Below are 27616 nucleotides of genomic sequence, written 5' to 3' on the forward strand. Positions count from 1 at the left end.
GAAGTTTCATGTTGAAGCTGAAACTCAATACTTTCGCCACCTTAAGCAAAGAGCTGACTCATTTGAAAAGACCCTGATACTGGGAAAGATTGAGGGCAGGAGGAGAAGGGGACGACAGAGGATGAGATTGTTGGATGGCATCACTGACTCAATGGACATGGGTTTGGGTAGACTCTAGGAGTTGGTGATGAACAGGGAGGTCTGGTGTGCTGCGGTTCATGGGGTCGCAAATTCAGACATGACCGAACAACTGAACTGAACTGAACTGACTCAAGAGAAATACAGCCTAATTCATATCTTAAGGATTATATTTACAGTTATTTTGTAAATGAAATAAAAAATGATTGTTGAAGAACACTTGCAATGGCATTGTTTCCAGATCATCACTTACAATAGAAGCTTACTAATTCAGACTAAGGTATAGACTTGGCTTTAATGGGGAGAAATGAATTTATTCTGCTACATTAATTTAGCATAAACACAAAATTTATCAGGGTGCAGTGGTAAACCTACCCAACAGAATGCATTTGAAAAAAACATATATTTTGATTGGTTTACAAAACAATGGAATCATCATGAATTGTTTATAGATATTTGCTGGTTTACAAAACAATGGAATCATCATGAATTGTTTATAGATATTTGCCTGTTTATTTAAACAGATAAGAGAAGAATATAAGTCATTATAAGACCTGACTTAATATGTTTACTCCAAAATTTCCTTTGAACTTCTCAGTTTGATACCTGGTGCATTTCACAGAAAGTATGCAGTAATCACACTAGGGTGGTAGACCAGACCCACAGCATGACAGTATCAGCCTGATATTTGGGTTCTAAGAGTATCATGGCGGGAAGACAAAGAGGTTTCACTCTCCTTTGTATGTATATAGCACTTAGCAAAGGAGACGCCAGTTCAATTCCTGGGTTGGGAAGATCCCCTGGAGAAGGGATAGGCTACCTACTCCAGTATTCTTGGGCTTCCCTGGTGGCTGAGACAGTGAAGAATCTGCCTGCAATGTGGGAGACGTGGTTCAGTCCCTGGGTTGGCAAGATCCCCTGGAGGAGAGCATGGCCACCCACTCCAGTACTCTTGCCTGGAGAATCCCAATGGACAGAGGAGCCTGGTGGGTCGCAAGAGTCAGATGTGACTGAGCGACTAAGAACAGCACAGCCCAGCACTTGGCAAACCATAGAAATCACGGTGGAAATTTGCAAATTGATTTTGCTGACTTTCTTTTCCCTTCTGTATCCCTATGCAGCTTCCTAACACTTCTTTCCCTTGGCACTTCTCTCCATGGTGTAGCCTCAGGCAGACTTAATAAACATAGAGGATTATAAGCTCCTAAATTACTCTAGGAAAATTATTTTCCTGTCTCCTTTCATCTTTCAAGCTCCAAGTTCCAGTTTTCTGGATGAGTTGATAGAGCAAAGCCCACAGATTTAACTGGTTCCCGCTAACATCTGAAGGACCTTCTCTTAAATATTTATCTTCTTGACTCTTTATTTCTTACATAGAATGATATTTTAATGGATGAAATTTCAGAGTATCATATTTGAGTGAGAAAATATTGGTAGATAGGGTACAGGGATGACAAAATTGCACAATGGGAGAAGATATCATTAAAAAGGCCAATCATGTCAGGCAACCTGATCTTGGGTTTAGCTCCCCTAAAATGTCCAGACTGCTTCAATGCAGACACAGACCCCTGGCCAGATCATCTTCTTCTCAGCCCATATTCAGTGATTCTTCTTCATTGCCATGCTGTGTTGACTTGTGGAGGTAAGATCAATAAGGACAATATAGCTGAAAGGTTACAGTATAAGAGAGATTTCAGCAATAAAATTTTTTTCCCCTAGCAAGCACTTTTCACTTCTTTCTTTACTATTTTCTAATTCCAACATTGTCCATTTTTCCCTACACATAATTTTATCTCCATTTCATAAAGCATTGATAAGCCAAGTCCTAAAAAACAAGAAAATTTTTGTTTTGTAGGCTCAGGTGAGTTAAGAAAATAGGATCAAAGTTCAAGGATTGGTATCATCATGATTTTGCTCTGTTCAAATTCATCTATTTTCTAAGAGGAAGAAATAACTGATATGACTGGTTGATGATCTGATGTGCCCAAAGTATTAGACAACCCACACACTTATGAAAGGGCAACATCTTTTGATTTCTACTCACACAACCTCCCAACCTGAGACCCCGCTTGGGGTTTCCAAAACAAAGTCTGACCCTCTGCTAGGAAGAGCTGAGGAAAGCAGCTCACCTATAGGAAGAGAAGGTGATTTTTCAGGGCACATCTTATTCATAGGTTATATTTGTTTTAACAGAGAGTACGTATTCTGCTTTTACTTGATAAGAGTTCAACTCTGGGTCAAAATATCCAACAGGGAACGTATTTATGCCTGCACATAGGATGTAAGCAGAAATTGAGAATGAGAAAGAAGAGTCAGACCCTATTAAACCAGGAATTTAAAATTCCCAAGGAGAGAAGTAACTACTAAAACTCTGAGTGATATCTGAAACCCCTCTACTTCTTTCAAAGTATTTCATAGACTTTGAAATTACAGAGGTGAACCCTCTCCTTTGTCAGTGTGCTAACAAAGATTGTTTTCAAACTTCTGGAATTCTGGAAAGTACTTCTGTAGGGTGTGAAGTCATACATTCATCACATAGAATACTTTCAAAGAGAAAAGGGATATTTTACAAAGGACAATGACTTTGACTATACTGATGACACTTTTTGCCTTTAAGAAATTCTCCCTCCTTTGTCTAAACTTAATATATGAATAGAGCATGTCCCTTAAAATAAAAGTAAAAGAGGAAGGAAGAAAACCGCTTCCTCAAGGAACATTTTCAGCCCTTTAAAACTTAACACACAATAAAAATACTCCCTTTATTACCATTACCCACTTCAGCAGCAATTCAAAGTTCACAGCAATTCAGAGAAAAGGCCAAAATTTCTTCAAACAGAATCAAACGCACTTGAGACTTCCTGAGATTACAGGCCATACACATAAATAAAAGCACTCAATAAAAATATTTCCCATTCCACTGTGTGTCAGAATTTTATAAATACCTGTGTAAAGACTTAACTAGTCTCTCAACAGACACTCAGTTGAATTTCAGATCATTTCCCCCCACTGGGGAGGCAATGAAATCAAAATCATTTCCCCCCAGGGGGGAGAATGTACTCACAGAATGTACTCACTGGTGACCTATGGATTTGCATTTGTTTACCACATTTTGTTTAGGCAAAAAAAAGAAAAAGAAAGAAACAAACACTTCTGAATAACCAGTATGAATTACAGCAAGCTCTCTGTAGAGTTCTAAAGAGTTCAGATCTCTTAGCTAATTAATTGCCAGGGCACTTACTGAAGTAAGTACTGTGAGTGAAAGAATCGGCAGAACAGACGCAGTACAAGTGCATGTAACACTCTGAACTTCATCTCCATCCCCTCCTTTGCAAAATGAGGAAATCGGGGTGGTGGTTTGGATGGGTTTTGAGGTTGTCTCACTGGTCTCCAACATATCTTCGGACCAGAGAAATCAAAATGACCCATCAGACTCATAAATAACCAAAAAAAGACAGACCGTTCTAAGTCTGAAGATATAAGAAGTTGCCTGCATAGCTGAATCTAAGGTTTCTTAAGGTGATCCGTATACTCAGCCAGGAAACAGACTGGAACTTTGCCGCTCCTGAGAACCACAAACAGAAGTTTTGTTTTCCATTTACGTATGTTCACAAAAACAAAATGAGATTATGTTAGAAGTTTGGAAATCCACACTTTAAATATAGTAGGAATAGTGTTGCTTTGAAAAGCTTTCTTAGAAAGGAATCTTATGTGATTATTTAATTTTTCAGCCCTAACTTTTCTTTCCAGTGCACTCAAATTTTTTTATTTGCCTAAAGTACATTTAAGTAATTATAGGGAAAGAAGGTAAAGTTTAAAGCAAACAAAACAAAAATCCTATCTCTGATAAGAATAATTATTTACAGACATTTCTCCAAAGAAGAGATCCAGATGGCTAAAAGACACATGAAAAGATGCTCAACGTCACTAATTATTAGAGAAATGCAAAATAAAATTACAGTGAGATATCACCTCACACTGGTCAGAACAGACATCATCAAAAAAATCTATAAATTGTAAATGCTGGAGAGGGTGTGGAGAAAAAGGAACCCTCCTACGCTTTTGGTGGGAATGTAAATTGGTGAAGTCACTATGGAGAGCAGTATGGAGGTTCTTAAAAAAAGCTAAAAGTAGAGTTACCATATGACCCATTAATCCCACTCCTGGACATATACCTGGAGAAAACCATATTTTGAAAAGATTCATGCACCTCAATGTTCATAGAAGCACTATTCACAATAGCCAAGACACGAAAGCAACCTAAATGTCCATCAAAGATGAATGGATAAAGAAGATGTAGTATGTATATACAATGGCTTGTTACTCAGCCATAAAAACAAAACCATTTGCAGCAACAAGGAGGGACCTAGCCTAGGGTTACAACACTAAGTGAAGTATGTCAAAGAAAGGCAAATATCACTTATATGTAGCGTCTAAAAAAAATGGTACAAATGAATTTATATACAAAACAGAAACAGACCCAAAGACATAGAAAAAAAAAATTATTGATTACCAAAAAGAGGAGGGTGAGATAAATTAAGAGTGTGGGATTAACGTATACACATTACTATATATAAAATAGACAATCAATAATAACTTACTGTATAGCACAGAGAATTATACTCATTATTTTGTAATAATCTATAAGGAAAAAGAATCTGAAAAAGAATATGTATGTATGCACTCGCACACACACACACACACACACAAAACCTACTCACTTTGCTGTATACCTAAAACTAACACAACACTGTAAATCAATGACACTTCAATTAAAAAATTCTAAATTATGAACTAATGTTCACATCTCTGCTAGGCAGGACTTAGGCTTCAACAAGAAAGACCCCAGCCTGTCTCACATGGTTTCTGGGTCCATAAAAGAATCTGGATATGTATTGGATGTTTGACAGATTTTAGAATGACTAGAAAGATTTCCTTTTCCCAAGCATCAGCTGCTTAATCACATCTAATACTACGTTTTAAGGAACTATTTAAGGAAAAATTCATTTTGATTTTCAATTAGGTCATTTAGGATGGAAATAACTGGGTTATCAGACAGTAATGCTTTAAACACAGGCTAAGGGATCAATAACTGAGCTTAGACCGTCACTGGAAGAGATGGAGCTGGGCTCAGATGCCACACAGCCCAGGGCTCTCCACAAAGATGTGCAGAGTAACGGGGTGAAGAAAACTGGCTGTGGACCCCGTTACAGCACTGCGGTGCTCTGCGGGACGAGGGCACCTCCTGACGAAGCTCCGGCACCCCACCTGTGTGGCGACCTGCTCTGCCTGCAGAGAGGGTGCCAGGTCACTCAGGGACATGACCCTGGTGACACGTAACTTTGGGCAGGCGGTCTAACGGCTCTGTGCCTCAGTTTCCTCTTTCGTAAAATGGAGACATTTCAAATGGTTCCTGTGAAAATTCAGTGAGCTCACACTTGTGAAATGACTGGACTGTGACCAGTACGTAGCTGCTGAGCACGTGTTAGAAGCAGGGGTCGTGGTGCTGTAGGTGATGTGCTCTGTATAGACCAGGTCTCACAGGACTGCACAGAAGCATCAAAATCTCAGAGTTCTAAGAGCAAGAAAAAACACACAAAATCATTTTTCTGTGCTGAAGGTTGTGGCCCTGAGTCTAGCACATGTTTTACTTAATCTACATTAAAAAAAAAAATATATATATATATATATAAGCCATTATTTATGGATTAAGAAACTGCTCATTAAAGTTGAATTCTCGTCTTCTTTTGAAACATCTGTCCATACTGTTTACATTCTGAGTCACCTGAATCTGCTGCAGAGGGACTGTGACTGCTGCCTTTAGACCAGACAGACTCTTCGGTCAGTTTGCCAGTGTCCATCACTATTGCCCTTTGACAATAAACCAGGTGTATGATGCTACTGTGGTTTTTAAAACCAAGGCTTTTTTGCCTTTGAATAACAAACACCACATCTTTCTGTACCTATTTCCTTATCAAAAGTGGGAAAATAGTCTGTAAGCCCCCAGAGGACACACAATTGCTCTCATACCTAGCCCATTTTAAACATTTGTATTATTTGGCAACTGTAGGGTTTTGGGTTTGTGATTATTAACCTAGTCCCAAACCTCTTCATTCACACACACACACACACACACACACACACACACACACACACACACACACAATCTGAGGTCAAAAGTCATGTTAGTGGCAGAAGGGACCCACATGCAGGTCCCTTTCCACCCCTCATTTCTGTTTGCACTTACCTGTTCACTTTTTTCTTTCTAAAAAAATGAGTTAACGTGGCTTCAATTCATGTTCCATAGAGAGAAGCAGAGACAAGAAGAAATCTATCAGCTACAACATAGCAACACAAAAGGTAGCTACAGACACAAGAGGACTCTAATGGGTAATGTATCATCAGGATTAAGATTCTCTGTATCTTAGGTTGCCCAGGTTGAAATATTTTGACAGATGAAGCTGAAGGAGTAATGCCCTCTCAACGAACTGCTCCATTTCATTTATGCTTAATTGCCCTTGCTCATATTGAATCATGAATGTTTTATCTAATACGCTTCCTAACTACTCAACTAAATGAAATGGTTACAGAGGTTTCAGGAATACACTGTATGACACAGAAGAAACCCCCAAATGCCTAGGAAAAAATTACAGAAAGAAACAGAAGAGGAGAGAAACAGCAGATGTTTCTCCTTTTCAGCCTCCTTTACAGAAAATCCTTTGAAGTCTTTTATTTTCCTGTAATGAAAGGAATCTGTCTGAGGTGCTAGGCATGTCACTTTCCCTCCGTATATTGATAATATTTCTCTCACTCATGGGCTTGTCTCTCCCACAAAAGAAATGACAGGTACAAATATTATATGGCTTATTAATTGATTTCACTTCCCTTTCATTGATTTTCTGTATTTTGAGACGAGGATTCTGTGAGCAGGGAAGTCTGTGTCTGTTCCCTTCTGCACCATCTGATTATCTCACTGGTAACTTCTCAGAGTCATTCCATGTATCTCACTTAGGAAAGCCTGAGATTTCTTTCTAGTTCTACCACTTAGCATTTACCAGAGTTCAATCAGGCTTCTTTGAGACTCATCCTTAAAAATGAGCAGGATAATATCTACTTTAGAGACTGCTGAAACGAACAAATGAGCCCCATTCTCTGTAAGCGCCTTGACAACTGTAAAAGCACCAACGCATGTGGCCTGACAGTCACAGTTGTATTAAAATACCAGAGATATAAGATGCTCTGTGGAAGGCAGGCTGTGGTGCGCATGACTCTTGAGTCCATGACCTCAGAGGCTGAATGGAAAGGGAAATCGATTATTGAAAAGAAGTCCTAGGCAGAAGCAGAGTCTCCAGGGAGAGCAGAGCAGTAGGTGTGGTGGCATCTTCCTTTGTGTTCCCAGAACTCAAGCAGGCTGCTCCCTGGGCTCCTATCACAGTGTGGCACATATTCAATTATCTGCCTTTCCTCCCTAGTTTCCAGCATCCTGTAAGCTGAGCTTTCCAAGAGAAGGCATCTTTCTATCTCCAGCACTTAGCTTGGTGTCAGCTAGGTACCTCCAGCCTGCTAGATTAATGTGTTATTTACTGTAGTAGACAGAATAATGTTCCCTCACTTAAATGTCCACTTTCTACCAAGCCTCAAAACCTGTGAATGTGCTTCCTTTACCTTCTATGGCAAAAGCGACTTTGCAGATGTGATTAAATTAAATACCTGGAGATGGGGGATTATCCTGGATTATGGGAATGGGCCAAAAAAGGAGACATGACAATGGAACCTGAGTTAGCAGTGAGGTACTCTGAAGATGGGGGAAAAGGCCAAAAGCCAAAGAATGCTAGAACCTGGAAAAAACAAGGAGATAATTCTGTCCTGAAATCTCCAGAAAGAATGTAGCCCTGCTGCTATTGTGATTTTAGACTCTGACCTCCAGAATTATAAGACAATACATTTGTGCAGTTTTAAGCCATTAAGTTTGCTACAACAGGAAACAATATAATAGTTTCATAAGTAAACAACTAATTTATATGAATGAAGGAGCAAGTAAATGAATGAATGGATAGAGCTTCAGGTGGACAGTGGAAAGGCCTAGGTTCAAGTCCCATTTAGCAGAGTAACTTGGGTTCCTTGATTTCATCACTCCAGAATTTATCTGCATAAGGAGTTAAGGCCAAGGAGTCAGGCCAACTAGGGTTCAAATCCCTTCTAAGCTACTTCCAGCTGCATTTTGGGGCAAGAGCTCATCTCTGGGAGCCTATGTTCTCGTCTGTAAGGTGGGGATAATGATAGTACTTCCTGCACGATTTATTGTGGGGACTAAGCTACAATCCAGTCCACAGTCAATGGGACCCTGAACTAGGTATATTTTAAACTGTGATCACATAAAAATGCTATTTATGTCACTCGATGCCCAAACCTTGAAATTATGCAAATTCTCCAAATTAAAAAAAAAAAAAAAGTCAGGAAGTGTACAGTGACAAAGGTGGTGAAACCACTGATAGCCACAGGCAGGTTTGTGTTAGCTGCTGAGCAGAAACAACTACTGACTTTCCAGCAGGTCTAGGTGAAATTATACAAGCTCTAAATGATACAAGTAACCAACTCTGAGAAGTCTTCAGGAACATGCCCCTTGAACAAACTAGGACCACCTTTCAAAGCATGCCAGCAATTAGCAGGGGACTGGATTCTAGAAAGCTATTATGCTACTGTTACTATATTAACTCAAAGATAAAAGCTTCAAGACAAACACTCCCACAATGGAAAATAAAACCCATTTCAGCCTTCCTGTGGACCTCAACTCTGCATGGGCCTCTGGTTCATGTCAGAGAAATCTTACTGTTGGAAAATTTGAGTCAGGTGTGCCAATAACCCTTCATTTTATGAAACAATAAATTTCCCAGCTCTTACCCCAAAGACTACAACCTCAGATAGTGTTAACTATGCAGTCCACTGGCTTCATCACATACAACTTGCACAACTGGTTTTACTACTATTCCATATTTAGAACATTGTGGTGACTGAGGTGACAGGGACCTCCCTGGGACTCTCTGTCCTCATGTCCTGAATCCGCAGAGGACAAAGTTGTGCCTAATTCACAATAAAAACTCAATAAATAAGTTTTCAATTTATAAATGACCTCTATGGTTCATAACCCAAATTCCTCTCCCATTTTCCTGATAATGAACCTAAGGCCAATGAGACCAATAGCTGAAAAATCCCTTCTGTGGAGCATGAATTTCATGTTAGTAACTGCCTCCTCTCTAGAGAGAAGAGCTGACTTCCCAAATCTAACAGACTGGACTATTAAGAGGAAAGAGGATTTTTGTTGCTGTTGTTGTTGTTTGGAGTTTGGAGCAGAGAAATGTGTACTGTAGGGCGATGCAGGGAGACGGGTGCCAGTCGTCTCTGACACTTTCACCCCGGGGACTGCGGCCCGCCAGGCTCCTCTGTCCATGACGATGCTCCAGGTAAGAACACTGGAGTGGGTTGCCATGCCCTCCTCCAGGGGATCTTCCCAAGCCAGGGGTTGAACCCAGGTCTCCCGCATTGCAGGCAGATTCTTTCCCAGCTGAGCTACCTGCCTTAAAAACCCCAAATTCCCACAAAGCTTTCAACAAAGCCCTTTTCTAGGAAAGGTGAGGGAGGGGTGTGGTTAGCTGTTGCAAACGTCTTGGTGTCAGAACCTTTGTTCTTGAGGTCAGGTCATGGTCAGGTAATGACGTTCCTGTAAACTTCCACCGAATAAAATTACTCCCTGTTCTGACAAGAAGAGGCAAGGACCCAAGGCAGAACTTTCACCCTCCAACGTCCAGGTCCTGGCTGAGAGGGGGTGGATCTCAGCGGGCAGTCCCCCACGGCCATGCACGCAGACCCTGCCCAGCTGTTGTTGCTGAGGGAGCCAGGCGTGCAGGACCCAACTGGTCCTCAGGCTCCTCAGACGGCACAGGCCAGGTACCAAAGGCCGAGACCCAGGCCGACTCCCACTGCTGTTAGGTCACAGAGGTGGGGATGGGGGAGAGATTCACCGCCAACTCAAGGGCGGGACAGCCTTGGCCAGAGCCCTGGGGCCCTGCAGGACACAACCCCCAGCCTGTTCCCTGAGCTTCGCCTCCTCCCCCGCTCACCTGCCGGCCTGAGGCCTCTTACCTCACTCTCCTCCTCAGGACAACCCCTCCATTGACTCTTGGCTGAATGGGCCCGGGTATTCTCCTTAAAACTGAGAAGCATCAACGAAAGGGGGGGATTTGTAACAGAGCGGGGCAGCGCACAGCCCTTAGCAGGCAGCCATTGGGTGCCATTACCACACAACACATGACCAGTCAATGGTCACCAGTTACCCCGAGACCACCAAGGCCGGAAGGTCACAGCGAGGTGAGAGGGCCCGCTCCGCCATTCGCCAGCGCCACAGCGGGCCCCTCCTCCAAGGAGCAACTCTCAAAGAGGAAACAGCTTTTAAAACACATTCTTAGAAGCCTCAGTTTTTCTAAGAAGCTTCTGGTTTCATAAAATGAATTCTGATGGTAAGTGTCCACACCACAGATTTGGCTAATAAGTGGTAAAGAGATAAGCAAAGAATGATTAAGAGAAAATAAGAACCTGGGTGAAACAGAGCCCCAGTGAGGACACGGGAAAAAGCACAGAAGGGATGCTGAGTCACTTAGTTCTAACTGAAGCCAGGAGTTACCGTGAAGGCAGAGGTGTTACCAGGGGGCAGAGAATATGATTCTTTAAGGTTAAACAGAACCATTTAATGCAGAGTCAACCTGATTTTTTTTTTTTAACTTATACTTCAATTTTCTGCCAAAGAAGATATTACTACCTAGGAAAGATTCACACTTAGAAGCACTTAAAACCTTATCCTAACTGCAGGCGAACACATACCAGGAAAAGCTGGGCATGCCTTTCCCACATGAAGACGATCTCAAGAAGAATCTAAACCTTTCCCCTAGAAATAGATTTCAGTGGTTTTTCTACCGTCTTTATGGAGCTAACTTTAATCTCCTCTGAATTAACTTAAGTCAACATCTTGCATTGTTCTCGCTGGAGATGGAGAACAGTTGTCTCCGGTGTCAAATTGTAGACCTGTAGAGTCATTGATTTAGGACACACACTTAGCAGCTTCCCCAGTAGCTCAGCTGTAAAGAAACAGCCTGTAAGTGGCAAAGAGATGGTAGATTTGATCCCTGAGTTGGAAAGATGCCCTGGAGAAGGAACAGCAAACTCACTCCAGTATTCTTGCCTGGAAAATACCAGGCACAGAGGGCCGGGGGGCTCCAGCCCATCGGATCACAAAGACTCAGACAATACTTAGAGACTAAACACACACATAGATTTCTTAAGGCTAACTCTACCTAGATTTCTTAACTTTATATGATACTGTGACTTTTATTATCAGATTCCTCTCAATCTTGTCATCATAAATTGGGTTGCAGAGCCCAGAACCTGTGAATTCAGGGAAGCTAGTGTGAAATGACCTTTACCAGCTGTGTTCCTTTCTTTGCCTCTCCAAACCCACTTTCTTAGCTAGTGAAAACCTGGGGTCGCCCAGTGATCACCTTAAACTTTGACCCATTCCCTTGACTTTTTTAGCTTTTTAAAGCTCTCTATGCATAGTTGTGCAATGGATATTGGGTGTTTCTTTGTGATTTTAAGGGCTTTTCAATAAAAGTCTTCCACTGATCTAGATAGAATGCCTGGGCCTCTTTCTGCTGTCAGAGTCTTCTCATCTGTGTGACCAACTTGGGTCATGCTCAGATTAGATGCCCAGCTTCCTGGCCTGGTCACCTTGCTAGTGTTTTTTGTTTTATTTTAAAGATTTATTTATTTTTGGCTATGCTGGGTCTTCATTGCTGTGCATTGGCTTTCTCTAATTGTGGAGAGTAGGGCCTACTCTCTCGGAGAAGACAATGGCACCCCACTCTAGTACTCTTGCCTTGAAAATCCCATGGACGGAGGAGTCTGGTAGGCTGCAGTCCATGGGGTTGCTGAGAGTCGGACACGACTGACTTTCAGTTTTCACTTTAATGCACTGAAGAAGGAAAAGGCAACCCACTCCAGGGTTCTTGCCTGGAGAATCCCAGGGACGGGGGAGCCTGGTGGGCCGCCGTCTGTAGGGTCACACAGGGTCGGACACGACTGAAGCGACTTCGCAGCAGCAGCAGCAGCAGGGCCTACTCTCTAGTTGCCGTGAGAGGGCTTCTCATTGAGGTGGTTCCTCTTGTTGCAGAGCACCGGCTTTAGGCACTCAAGTTACAGCAGTTGTGGCGCGGGCTCAGTAGCTGTATCTCGTAGGCTCCAGAGCGCTAGGTTCAGTAGATGGGGTGCAGGGATATGGTTGCCATGCAGCATGTGGGATTTTCTAGAAGCAGGGATCAAATCCATGTCTCCTACATTGGCAGGTGGCTTCTTAACCAATGGATCACCAGGAAAGCCCCTCATTTTACTAGTGCTAAAGCACCGGGGGATAAGGGTTATCAAAAGGTGACAACTTGTTAGGCTATTGGCCACTGACTCTCTTTGGATGTCTATAGACTTCATGTGGCCTGAGGCGCAAGGCCACACGCATAAGCGGAGCAGACAGGCATGACCTCAAGCAGATCTCCAGCATCCTGGGATCGTCTTCCTCTCCAGGAGCCTGTCATGCACACTCACACCATTGCACCTTTACGTAGGCTTCCCTCTGCCTGGAATGTTCTTTCTCTTGTTTCTCTATTCCTCAGGCCCACCTCATATGTGAGAGCACTGAGAAGCATTCCTTACCTCCCTGAACAGAAAGAAGTACTCCCTCCCCTTTGTTCCCAGATACCTCTTTTATAGCCCAGGTTAGAATTCTGCAATACTTCTGTAGGTCTCTCTGCATCACTATAAACTTACTTTTTGCACTCTCATACAACTAAATCTGTGGTTCTTTTTCACAAAGTACAAGAAATGAAAGAAGGAAGTAAATGTGTATAGGATTCCTCAAACAGAGGTAACTGGGGCGGCTCTCAGCACTGGGGCCAGATCATCCTTTCTTATTTATCTCCAGGTTAGTGTGGACAGAGATGGAGAAATCTGAGCAAAACAAGCTGACCGATTATTCCCAGCCAAGAGTAAGACATGTGGTGTACCTGATAGACCATTATATTAACAGTTTCTTCTTTTTTCTGTTCTGGAGGTCCTTGACTCTGTAGTAGATTTCGTACTGTTTCTTCCATCCTGAAAAATGAGCAAACAAAAATAAATAGATAGATAATAAATAATCTAAGAAACATTTCCTATTAACATGGGTCTTATTCAGTTAAGTAGAAATCATTCTTTAGCAAATGATTCCCTAAACTTAAAGCCTAGAAATCTCTTTTCTCTCCTCTCTCCTTCATCCCCTGGATTAAGAATCTGTCCTAAGTCCTCTACGATCATTTTGCAGAACGGCCCGGGCTTCTCTCTCTTTCTGTTTACCATTCAGGTCTCTATCCTTGGACTCTCATGTCTGTACTCATGCAAACATCTTCCAACATCCCTCTTCACTTTCAATTTGACACAATGTCACTCCAGTAATCTTTCTGAAATACTCTTTTGATTTTCTAAAAATAAATTTTCAAAGTCAACAAATCCTACATGAATGCATCTTCACCATTAATATACTGTTACATCTTTCCATGGTGATCTTTCTATGTCAGCACACAAAGATCTACTTTACTCTTTTCAACTACTTCCTAATATTTCATAATGTGAATGTACCATAAAATTTTAAGCATTCCTCTGCTGATGGAATTTAAATTGCTTCAAAATTTTTGCTATTTCAATTAATAAATATCTTCACAAATATATCTTAATGCACATTTATGAATATTTCTATGGGCCACATTATACCATATATTGTATGTCATAATCTTATTAAGTACCCATGTCAAAGTACCCCTTCCCAGTACCTCCCCCCTCAAGCCCAAAAGAGAAGAGTAAAAACACACACACTCTTTTCCATTTACAGACATTGTCTCAAGCTGCTACTACTTTCTGGAATGCCAACAGCCTTTCGTCTTCTCATGGGCCATCCATCTTTCAAAATCCACCTCAAGTTTTACTTCCTAAGAGATTTCTTATTAGTACCCTACTTCAGTGAATTCTTACAACCCTATACTTATTGTTTCATTTAAAAATTCTCCATTCTAATCCTCAAAGATTTCATGTATGCATGCTTTATCCTCTGAAGTAAATTACAATATTTTGTATAGAACCATGTCATATATTCTTAATTTATCCTTCAATTCTGGATAAAGTAAACACTCCGAAGACATTATTATGTGAATCTCTGGTTGATTCATTCTTTTTTTTTAAATAGTAAGTGCTTACTCTAACAAGCAATGAAAATGTATATTCAGACTGTATTCAAATGGCCTTGTCCTTGGGACTTATCCGATGTGAGGATTCACGGACCAGAATTCTGAGAGCAGGCCACCCAAACAAAACGCATTGAACACAGTGCTCTTGTGCCCAGATCCTGAGTTGGTTCTCCTCAAGTCCCATCCTGAAGCATGTATTCTAGAGACTCAATATGATCCTAGCTCAGAAGAGTTGTAGGGAGAAGTAGACAAAGCCCTCTCTCTCACTTGAGCATCTAGCAAGACCAATTAGGGGCCGTAGGGGTCTATGAATTCCTGGAAGTGGCAAGACCCTTACAGTAACCAAGGTAGCGTGGTTCAGAAAGCCAGCTTCTCATATGGTGTATCATTACTTAGCAGCAGAGAAAAGACACTGCAGATGAACTGGGCTAATCCAAACCTGTGCTATAATTGGGAAAATTCTGCCTTCTCAGGGAGTGGAACCATTATCCTTTCAGGATTTTGAGAAGATGATGGACACTGATTACGAGTGTGCAGAGAATGATTTTTTTGCACATTTACACAAGCCACCTCTTCGTGAATCCATCCAGGAAAACAAAATATGTTCCCAATAGTTTCACATATCTCATATTATTAATGGTGATTAAGTAGTACTTTAAAATTGTCAAAGAACTCTCTCATCTATTAATCATCATAATGCACTTTTAGCTCAGTAGGTAGAGTCTGCCTGCAATGCAGGAGATGCAAGTTTGATCCCTGGGCTGGAAAGATCCCCTGAAGGAGGATATAGCAACCCACTCCAGTATTCCTGCCTGGAGAATCTCATGGACAGGGAAGCCTTACAGGCTACAGTACATGGGGTCACAAAGAGTCAGATATGAATGAGCAAATGGCAGTGGCAATGCACTTTTTAAAATATCATTATATCTCTGTGGTAGATGACAAAGCTGAGGCCCAGAAAGGTTAAGTGGCTTACTTACACGATCATGGTTAGTTGGATAGGGAGTGAGGATTAAACTATTTTCATGACTGTAAAAACAGCATCCTTTTTCCACTAGGCTTTATTTACATTCAAGGAAATGATTTTAAATGAACAGGAGTCTTAACTGCTAATTAGGAGTTATATTTGTGAACACTTATTAGCTGCTAAACCCAAGAAAGCAAAAATATTATTTCTGACCTGAGGAGAGGTTAGAAAGGCCTGGTAGAAAAGACAAAGTAAGTTCAGGAGAAAAGAACAGGTGTGAAGAAGCTACAAATTCTGAAATAATAAGTGGTGAAAGCCAATTTTTTTTTAATACTTCCTAATTTCATTTTATACAAACAGAAACAACCTCTTTAAGGTAGTAGATTTTCCATGATATTTGCTAAATCTATCATAAACAAGAAAAGTAGGGATTTCATTGGTGGTTCAGTGGCTACGACTGAGTTCCCAAAGCAGGGAGCCTGAGTTTAATCCCTGGTATGGGAACTAGATCCTACATGCTGCAGTTGAAAGAAACTGCATGCTACAAGAAGGACTGAAAATTCTACATGATGCAAATAAGACACAGCATAGCAAAATAAATAAATACAAACATTTTAAATAGGAAAAAAGAGAAGGGTAATGATAATGTTAATAACTTGCCCAAGATCACTCAGCAAGGACTAGACTCTCACCTCCTAAATATTAATCTACTCTTTTCCTACCTTCGCAAAGAGACTGAAAGTCTTTCTCATGTCAATCCTTATTTTAATCATGTATATACAAATTTGGCTTAATTATGGCCTAATAGGTAAAACTCAGTTAAAATAAAATCTGGTCTCTGTCATCAATAAATTAGAATACAATTCTGTTTCAGTGCATATCTTGCTGTTATCTCTTTTGTGTAGTTAAAAGTTCTATGCACAAGTTGCTGGATCAAAAAGAAAAACATTTATTCACCTTCTCCCCTTTCTCTTGACTTCACAGTTTAAAAATTAAGAAAGAAAAAAGAGGGTGTGGACAGAGAATTGTTAAAATAGAATCCCAAGCAGCCTAGACCCAGAGTAACACTATCAACACTTTTCTGGCACAAATTCATGATTAATTAAAACCAGTTATATATCCAAGCTACAGCTTGGAACAGAGTTGTAGGGACTCAGCTCAACTCTTGATAAAAAAAAAAATTAAGTTGTCTCATCTTTTCACAACTTTTATGAATCTGGTGACAGAGAAATATTTTGAACTTTATAAGAATATACCATTATTTACTCCCTAATGACATTTTTAAAAAAGATTATCATTTAGTAAATTCCCTTATTTTAAAAATCAAAGACTGTGAAGCACCATCCATTGTAGTGTGGTGTCCAGTGACACTTTATTTTGTTTTATTATTTTGATAGCTGGTGTATGAGTCTAGTCTGCACACAGAACAATTACACCATCTGCTTCCCAAATGTGAACTAAAAATAATCCAATTCCTTTCTCCAGGTCAGGCATGGGCAGAGTGTAAGGCATAGTTCCGGCGAGGCAGAAAAGGAAAGACGACCTCAACAGAAGTAGGTTACCTTTATTTAGGCAAGGAGGGGCGACAGTCGGCCAAACGACCAGGCTGAGCGCCGAAAGGGATCAGGGAGGCTTCATACTTATAGGGAGGTTTGTGGAAGCGATAAGGGAAACGTCAGTCAAGTGGGATATTTTGAGTATTCTTTTGTTGAGATGACACTTGTAGTTGGGCAGGGGGTGATAAGTCTTCTGGGCGAGTGTAGGGGGTGGAAGGTTTCTGGACAGGGGGTGATAAGTTCCAGATAGATGTAACTGGCCTGGAGCATCAGGGTGGAACTAAAGTTATGCTTTGTTTTCTCCGAAGTTAGATGATTCAGCAAGAGGCCTTTGAGACTGTAGTTCTCTTTTCTAGGCCCAAAAGACTCCTTCACAGAGTTTTCTTGCTTGTAAGTTGCTGATTTGTTGAACGTATCATTAAACACTAACCTTAATTAATATCTTCTAGTTCTGATTTTTTCCCCACTTTTGTCTAACCTGAGTCAGACACAACTAAGCGACTGAACTGAACTGTCTAACCTGAGATTAAATCCTTTCATCCTGTGAGTATGGGTCAAGTAACTATCATAACTAAAAACTGCCTAGGCTAAAATTAAACTTGGTGAGATGTAATAAATTTTAATATTTATTAAGTGAACTATTTTTTAAAAGTTAAGTCCTATACACATCAGACAAATAAACTAAATTCATATGCGAACAGTATATTTTAGATAACAGAGATAAAAATGTAAGAACTGTATTTAATTAAAAACAGATTCCATGTTTTATGATAGATATCACTTAATTACCACCACCACTATAGTATTTTCTCTAGGGGAAGAAACAAAGGTTTTGCTTAAAAGGGGCACAAACTTAAAGTTAGAAAAAAAGGACATTAAAAAAGAATTCATGAGAATAACGATTCAAAACCACCTAAGAGCTGGATCAGTGAGAATTTGAAATAAAATCTCCTGTGCCCAGGGACCCACCTTTGTCACAGAATCCCTTTTAAAGAGCACATGACTAGGGAACTGTCAGTGGATCTGCACCCATGTCTTACAGAGACAGTTTCCCTGCACAACAAAGGAAGATTCTTCTGGAAGTAAATGTTCAAAGATAACAGTTTCCTGAATCTCTTCAAGGCAGGAAACAACCTAATAATGTCACAATTAGAGAATATGATTTGAGCCCTAAAGAACTTCATTCATTCAATAATGAAAGGATTGTTAGAAAACAGGATCCCAGGGCACTCTGGGAGCAATTTATTCTAACAGCAGGTAAAGGAAAGTGAACTCGTCCACACTCCTTTCTTCCTCCCCAAATCCTGCCCTCTCTTTTGCCTAATGACACTCTGGGAACTGATCAGACCATTAGACTGAAGTGTTCTTTTGTGACTCTTGTGATCAAATATTCAGTTTAGTATGTCACTTTTGACAGAAATGGAACAAAATGAACACAAAAACAAGAAGTCACTCTCCCCAAATCAAATTAGTAACTCATAAGGCTCTTTGAACCAAAAGCTGATCATGCTTTTTGTTTTTAAGAAATATACTTTAACTTGTGTATTTGCTGATGAGTCACATAAAATAATAATGAAATCACTAATGCAATTTTTCAATAGTCCCTCATATTTTCTTATGTGAGAGGCTTCAAGATCATAACCCACCCACTTCTGCTAAAATGCATGCCATATTCTCTTCATCTACACTGTGCAGTTTGTCGAGAGCTGCTGCTGTGACTTGCAAATTGCTTCTCCTTGTGTTTTACTGTGTTTGACTCCCAATCCTCTCATTTTGAGAAAGTGTATCAGTTTAAGCAAGGAGGCCTCCATGACTGAATTTCATTTTAAGACAAGAAGAAAGGGACTGTGGTTCAAACAGAAAGAAGGCTGAAGGACCTGGGGCAGGGCAGCACCTCTCCTTCTCCTGGAGCCTCCTCCTTATGAAATCATGCCACATGACCCCATTTGGAGAACAGCAACCATCCTGCAAGGTCAAAGGCCATAAGGGGACAAGCATCCTTCTCACATCTGCTAGAGAAAAGAGAAATGCTCACAAGAAAGTCTTTCTTTGGATGCCTACTAGCAGGGTTAAAAAGTTTAAGCATACTACCACTGGGATATTTAGACAAAATACAATTCATTTATTTTGTATGTAACCAAACGTCTTTTTCATGAACCTCCACATGCTTACTAGCATTAACTTTTGTCTCAAATCTTGCTTTAAACCCTAGACCTAGTCTAACATGATGGATTCTTAAAAAAATTTTTAAATCCATTGAGAAGCAAGTGTCCATCAACAAGAGAATATATAAACAACTGTGTGACAGGCATATCTTAATTAGATAGTTTCTGGGTTCAGTTATAGACCACTGCAATAAAGTAAATATCACAATAAAAAAGTCTCACAAATGGTTTCCTATTGCATATAAAATTTATATTTATTCTACACTGTAGCCTATTAAATGTACAGTAGCACTCTATCTACAAAACCAGTACACCTTAATTAAAAATACTTTATTACTAACAAAGAAAAAAAGCTATCATCTGATCATGCAGGATTGACACAAGCCTTCAAAATGCAGTATTTGGGAAGTATTATACAAAAGACTGAAGCACAATACAACAGAGTATGCCTGTATATTTCCTACATTGGAAGACTATTCAGCAATCAAAGGGAAAAAGCTGATACATGCAGTGTGGAAGACTCTCAAAAACATTAGGGTGAGGAAAAGAAGGCACACACAGAAGACTAAATACTACATGACTTCATTTACATGTAACTTTAGTACAGGGAAAGTTAATTTATGATGTAAAAGTTAACAACAGTGATTGTCAAGAGAGGGCGGGGGGAGGCGGCAAGGACTGACTGGTAAGGAACACAAGGAACTTCCTGGGATGATGCTAATGTTCTATTTCTCTCTAGGGGTTTCGATGGATTGCACAAATATAAGCATTCGTTGAAATTCATCCAATGCTACGTTTAAGATTTGTGCATATCATTGTACATAAATTTTACCCTGAAATAAAAAAGTACAGAATAAACAAATATGGAACTCTAATTAGCAATATACATGCCCATATCTACATAATTTGGGCCAAAATATATCAATGCCTGAAATATACTATGAAATGCTTTAATGATTAGATGATGGATGGAGAGAGAGATGGATAAATGGCTAGATATGTAGTAGAGCAAGTACAGTAAAAGTGAATGGTAGAATCTAGCTGGCGGGTTTATAGTGTTTGCTATAAAATACATTCAACTTTTTCTGTAATTAAATTTTTTCGTAATAAATTATTGACAAAGTTTTGTTTTTAAATGTAGACCATTTATTGCTTGGATAGAAATGTAAAAGAGAAGCAACAGCTTTTCTTCCACAAATGGTTGCTAGGTGTATGCAGGTCTGGCTGTGTGGATCTCAATCTTTACAGAGAAAGGAGATTTGGGTGTGGTGTCACCTTACACCTGGAGAGAAGTCACTTGTCTTCAGATTTGTTGCTGGTCCTTCTGCTTCTATGTGTGAAGGTCCTGAAGCTATTCCCAGTCTGTCTGTTCTGTTTGATTAGAGCCTGGAGGTCTCCATGGCACTCTGACCTTCACGTAGCTTCTGCTTGCAATGCTATTCTGAATCTTGGTCACTTTCAAAAGTGAGTGTTCTGACCTGATGGTTTGTTTCCAGACACTGCTGCAGGAGTGCCCTTGATCTGCCGCAGTAGGCCCAGTGGGTCTCCAGGCAGCCTTGAAACCACACAGAATCTGAAGAAAGCCTGGAAAGCTGAAGCCCAGGATCTCCTTTGTACCTGAGCCTACTGGACCACTGTCCTTTCTTCACACTCTGAGCTCCTCTCCATCATAACCTCATAGCATCTTATTAATGAGCTCTGAGTTCCTTAAGTTCAGCGACTGTCTTATTTATCTCTGACAACTAAGCATAGCTAGTATTACTGAGTCACTGTTCAATAAGTTTTTTTAAGTGAGTGAACAAATGAATCTAAGAGTTTTTTCCCTCATTTGTTCCCTGGCTCCTTAAGACTGTCATTGCCCTACAGACCTATATGTAGATCTAACTGGTCAGAGGGAAGTCATAACAAGTGAGAGGTACCAGCAAGACTAAAGGGGCTGTGACTCATGGGGCTAAGATGCAGGGCTCCTGGTCATTGGTAAAACAAACCAAACATCTCCCAGAAATAACTCCCTGCTCTTTCTGTCATATTTAACATGCAGTCCACAGTTCATATGCTTCATCTGCATCTAATTAGCTTAGATAGTTAGGGTATTATCCTAATGAGGCCAGGGTTCATGATTCAGCCCCTGGTCTGGGCACCCTTTACCACCTGGCTGACGAATCTCTGCTAAGAAAGACCAGTGTCCCACTGCTAAAGGAGAAAGGATCGGAGAATTATATTAATGAAGAACATATTTTGAATGGTCTCCCAAATTGTTTGCAAATCATTTGCTTTTAAATTTCTTTTTCCCATTCTCTTCCATTGGTTTCCTCAACAACCCACCCTACCTCTCCATTTTAATTGCAGTGAAAAGCTTTCCTCAAGTTCAGGAGTGAGAGGAAAAGCTGACTAATTTTCAGTTTCAAGATGAAACTGTTCATGTGGAAACTTTGCTGGTTTAGAACTGGGTTCTGCCCAAGTGCACCAATTTGTTTCCTTACCAAATAAGCTTCCTCACTTAGAAGCTGGCACATCTAAGCGTGTAAGCAGGGACAATCCCCAGGTCAGCTGTGACTCTGATGTTTTCAGCCCAATCTTTCCTTATCCTGGCTTTAATAGTTAGGAAGACTAAATCTTTGTCGACAATAACTAGAGACAGCACAGAAACTGAAATTTACTCTGGCTAAATGTGGGAGAGAGAGGATTTCTTTCTTCTTTCTTTCTTAGATGATATATATTTTTAATTCAGCACAAATTTTGCCAGAATAATACTGTTGCCCAGAAACCACAGTGCTCTTAATTCACTCATGGGGATTCAGGACCATTTATAAACAGATCGAAAGGTGCTAGTCTAATTTGAATTACTGCATCATATTCACTCCAGGGCCATCTGTATGTGAGCAGAAAGCAACATAAATTTCCTCATGGGCAGGCTTATCTTGATCCTGCATGGGGAGCTCACTGTGTGGAGAGAGGCAGATTTTAAGAAGGCAAGGAAGCAGGGATATGCATTCAGGGGAAAACCCTCATTTCTCACATCGAGTTGAAGGGAATCCCCTGAATGTTAACAAGCAAATCTCAAGTGTCTTTGCACAACAGAGGCAGAACACAAAACTGCATTTATGGACTCATGTGCTTGTAGAGTTTACACTAATCCAGAGACAGCGAATCCTGTGTGTACTGGTGAATGCCAGAAAGACGTGTATCTCACTAGTTTTCACTGTCCTGAAAGCAGGGTTGGTGATATTTCCCAAGAATCCACAAGAGGTCTAGAAAATGGGTTACTTCTCTCAGTGGAGTCTGGTTTTTAACTAATGCAGTAATTATTAATATGATTAACTTCCTTAATACAAAATAACTAACAGCTAATACAGTCCCCCAGGTCCAATCTCAAAAGCTTGTCTCCTTTTTTTTTTTTTTTAACTTTTTATTTGGTATTGAGGTATAGCTGATTAACAACGGTGTGGAAGTTTCAAGTGGACAGCAAAGGGACTCAGGGACACACATACGTGAATCTATACTCCCCAAAACTCTCCTCCCATCCAGGCTGCCACACAACATTGAGTGGAGTTTCCCGTACTATACAATAGGAACTTGTTGATTATCCATTTTAAGTATGGCTATGTGTACATGTTCATTCCAAGCTCCTTAACTATCCCTTCCCCCATCCTTGCCTCCCCAGTAATCATAAATCCATTCTTTAGAGACTTAGGTCTATGAGTCTCTTTCAGTTTATAAGTTTTGTCTCTTTAACTTCTAAATCTACCTTTATGATGTGTCCTAATAGAATTCCTCAAAATAGTGAATTTTCACAAATACACCCAGATTTACTTGGTTTTTCTAAGATTTTTTCTTGAGTAGTCTGAAGAATGAATACTCTTTGAGTTTGACACTGTCCAAAAAGAACTTTGAATTAACAAGACAACTACTTTTAATATAAATGGATTATTTAGCACTAGTAGTACAGAACCTACTGGGCCAATGCAGGAGATTTAAGAGACACAAGTTCGATCCCTGGGTTGGGAAGATCCCCTGAAGGAGGACAAGGGAATCCAGTCCAGTATTCTAGCCTGGAGAACACCATGGACAGAGGAGCCTGGCAGGCCACAGTCCACAGGGTTGCAAAGAGTCGGACACAACTGAAATGACTTAGCATTGCAACACATATTATTTAGGGTACAGATCTTTATAGCTCAGTAGGCAAAGGTTAGGGAAACTTTGAAGATAACAGACATTTCTATTTGTAATTGGTCCTCACTGTTTATTTTTATTGGCTGCTGATAACAGGAATAAAAATAATTTAATGTGTCATGAGGATACATATTAAATTTTAAGTACAGGCTATTCTCTTTTAGAATATTAACTAGTTGGAGCATCATTTTCCCCATTTCTTAAAATGAGAATTTTATCATTTTACCTTGGTCAAGAAAACATAAAATGTGGACTGAGTCATCAAGATTTTTTTCTTGATTTGCACCATGCTTTTGAAAGCCTAAATCTAGTAATGTAAGGATGTCAGGTACTCAAAGTGAGGCCCACCATATGTTTATAATTTTTTCCACAGTTGTGACTGGCTCCTCACAAGATGGTTAAGACTCCCAAGAATTCATCACACACTTTTATCATGCTTCAAAACCTACTTGGGATTTGATCCAGAAAAAAATGAAGAATTGAAAGACATGATTAGACTTGCTTCTCATTGGGAAATTAATCATGAATTTGGTTCTCACTTTCCACACTTAAAGACTCTTTTTCAGGGGCCCTTGAAAAAGAGAGTTAATGTTAAAGAGTCAAACCAACACTACACTGGATCTGAATAATGTCCAAGGCAGTACTGTAAGTCAGTATTTGTTGTTGTTGTTGGGAATATTAGAGACGGGCAGGAAAATCTAATTGACCATATTTGGGATCCAGTTATAGTGTTAAGTTTTGGGGCAAGAAAGTGCAATAGTAGCAAAGAGATGTTTTAAGAATCCATAAAATTGGCTTCCGGAGTCTCCTGGATGCCATAGGGCATTCTTCAATGGGCCTGCTCTTTAATTCATATGCTTCTTATGACATTTGATTCATAATATTTTAGGGTGGCTTCTCTTAATCAAGAAGACAGTACTGCAAACCATAGCACAGCCAGAAAATTGATGCTATCAGATCCTCTCCCAGTCTCAACTCCTGTGGCCATCGTATAGTAAGTAAATGTATGAGAGTCCTATTCTTCCTAAAATGGCTTAAGTGGGTCTGTGGAAACATTTCTACCAGCTGTGCAACTTTGGACAAATCACTTACATTTCTAGAACCTTAGTTTCTTTCTCTATGAAATGGATATATCACGTCAGTCCTACTTACCCCAGAAAGATGTTATGAGGATGTAACGAGACAAAATGTGAAATGTTATATAAGTTTGTACTTGTTTCTCTTATGTCTTTAACTAACTTTCCAGAAGTAAAGGCTCTGTTAATTGTAGATCTTCTGGAGGTAATGTGAGAAAGATAGAAAATAGTCTCTTTGGGAATATAAACCAATCAAGTCAACACTTGATGGAGGTACCTACTATCTTTTCCTTTTTTCAGAAAGTATAGAAAAGCTACTGCACCTCTCTCTAATTTCCAGCAACAGCTGGTCTGAAGAATAACCTACCTTCTAAGTCTGGAAAGGACAGGTTACACTGGAGTTACAAAGAACTGCGACATCCCAGTGGCTTAAAAATGACTGAGTTGTATGTTGACACACAGTCTGGGTACCATGGCAGTCAACTGCGTTCCAGGAGTAGGGAGTTTCTATGTCCTGGTTTCCAAGAACAGTCCAGTTTATGTCTATCATCCTGGCAAAATTATTAATAGCATCCTTTTCACTCCAACATTTTCTGGTTGGATGATAAAATATTATGATCTTTCTGTAAATGGAATAACTGAAATATCCAAGCTGTCTTAGCCTCTCAACATGAGGCCTTCAGTGCTACTGGGAAAAGGGACACTGGTGAACATGGTAGGAATTTTTACTATCTCATTCCAGAAATCACTTCAGTGTAAAAGCCTTTGGCCAGAACTAATCACAGGGCCTGACTAAATGCTACGGTAGCTGGTAAATGTTGCCTTCTGAGCACCCAGCAAGGAGAAGAGAACCAGATACTGGTAATAACAAGTCTTCCATATCTGCATTGTCAGAATTGAAAACTTACACGGAACTACTTCTCAGTGAGAGCCTGTTCGGCTTGTCTGACTGTACACAGTCATCTCCAGGTGGCTGGCTGCCAAAGCTCAAGACAGGAACACGAGTGTTAGTCGTATTGGTCTTTTCCCATTGGGCATTACTGTTCTCCCTCTGGGGACTGAGCTGTCACTCCTGAGACTCTTCTCTCCTTTCCCAACTAGACATCCATTGTCACCCTTCTTTCACCCATGCTAAATTGATCACCACCCTATACAATTAGTCCCTCTGAGCTTCCTGAATTGTCTACAAATGTGTTCCTTCTAATGGGAAATTTTCAAATCAACACCTTCAGAGTCTGTTTTGCTTTGAAGAACACAGTATAAGCCTTCAGCATGACAGTGGATATACATATGTTTCTGATGCAGCCTATTTTATAGCAACTGCCTATAAACATGGAAAAGTAGCCTGTGCTTCCACAGAACTTTTGTGACCATCCAAGTCACGTCAGAGAGGAAAATGAAAGAGGTGGTTTGTCAGTGGTGTTCGCAGAAGGAAGCATTTAATGTTCCACTTATTTTTTACCCAATGGTCCTTGTTTATTTCTTTTTTTTCACTTATTTTTATTAGTTGGAGGCTAATTACTTTATAATATTGTAGTGGTTTTTGCCATACACTGACATGAATCAGCCATGGATTTACGTGTGTTCCCCATCCCGATCCCCCCTCCCACGTCCCTCCCCATCCCATCCCTCTGGGTCTTCCCAGTGCACCAGGCCTAAGCACTTGTCTCATGCATCCAACCTGGGCTGGTGATCTGTTTCACCCTAGATAGTATACTTGTTTCAATGCTATTCTCTTAGAATATCCCACCCTGGCCTTCTCCCACAGAGTCCAAAAGTCTGTTCTGTTGGTCCTTGTTTAAAATGTCATCACAACTCAAGATATGGCAATAACTGGCATGCTTGTTCCTTAGAAATTTTGAAGTGTAGAAACGTGTCAAGATTTAACAGGTAAAAGTGAAAACTAGGGAAAAAGAAGTCAATTTAAAACCTGCTTCTGTGGTAGATTAAAAACAAAAAAGGAAACATCAGGGTAATATACCTTACTCTGCAATGTCATGAAAGTGTATTTTGTCAATCATCATAATCATCTGGTATATGGAGAGAGATGTTCCTGCCAATTACCATAAGAAAAAGGGGATTCCTTCCTTCCCCTCCTTGCCTATCCAAATATCATGCATCCATCAAGCTCCAGCCTAAGTCCCATCTCCTGTTTCCCTGATAGCTCTGGTCCACTGGAGTCTCTCCTTCAACCAGTGAAAAGTGTTTTCTCAAGAACAACTGCAGGAAATCACCAAGGTGGGGTGGGGGTGAATGTCATTAAAATTCAGACTCAGGTCCACCCGAGATTTAATGATCCAGAATCTCTGAGAATGAATCTGTACTTTTTAAAAGGAGATTCTTGCACATTAACTTTTAGGGATCTCTGTTATAATCTCATGTCTTCCCCAAACACTTACCTATATACTACTTGGCATGGTTAAATATTATAGAAATGATTTAATGTGCAGGATTCTTGTTTCAACAACTATCTGTGAGTTGGTTAGAGGGCCCCAGTATGTATCTCAGCTCTTCTTCTATTATCCCCATCACAGAATCAGTATCAATTTACCCTGAGTGTATGGACTATCTCTTGAGTTGTGGAGTTATATACCAATTAGCTTCATCTGGAGCAACGTTGATGATGAAAAGTAGATGGAAAGTATGGTTAGATGAACCTAGGTTTCATTCCAATGCTGGAAAACTTAAAGACAATTCCTTCTATAATATGAATAATCATTCTCTTATTTACTCATTCATTCTTTCATTATCCCCTCACGCATTTAACTATTTCCTTATTTGCTAATCATTCATTGAACCCATCTATGCACTTTGTACTATAACCAGCCACTCAAATAAAGAAAATCAGCTAAGTATACGAAACAGGCAAGTCAGTAATTACACTGTATATAATAAGTTTCAAAAGAAGATGCCATGGAGGTGAAAAAAATCTAAGAGGCTAAGAGAATTCCTTTGGAGATGTTGACATGTGCTGAATTTTTGGAAATGAGTAGAATTTAATTTGACAGAAAAGAGATTTTCAAACTAATGATTTTGTTTACAATTTTTAAATTGCTTGCCATGAGTTTTTGTAATGAGAAACATGCTTTAAGTGTGTACATCTTAGTCCGTATGCTTACTGAATGTATGAGCATTCCATTTTAGTATTGCATAGGTTGTATAGACATCTTAGTATTGTATAGTATTGTACAGACATTTTAATCAAATGCAAAGCATTTTTCCATCATTG

General features: G+C 40.0%; 1 protein-coding gene across 6 annotated transcripts in view; it reads right to left on the reverse strand.

The window, feature by feature from the left end:
* Window positions 1-27616, reverse strand: part of NCKAP5 (NCK associated protein 5) — a 1099478-nt gene that overhangs the window by 333675 nt on the left and 738187 nt on the right. For all 6 annotated transcript variants that reach the window (XM_065931416.1, XM_065931421.1, XM_065931418.1 and 3 more), the window contains one exon: window positions 13239-13326. In XM_065931416.1, the coding sequence (XP_065787488.1) occupies window positions 13239-13326 (88 nt within the window). The remainder of the gene's footprint in view (window positions 1-13238; window positions 13327-27616) is intronic.

The sequence above is a fragment of the Muntiacus reevesi genome, chromosome 3, assembly GCF_963930625.1.
Source record: "Muntiacus reevesi chromosome 3, mMunRee1.1, whole genome shotgun sequence".
NCBI lineage: Eukaryota > Metazoa > Chordata > Mammalia > Artiodactyla > Cervidae > Muntiacus > Muntiacus reevesi.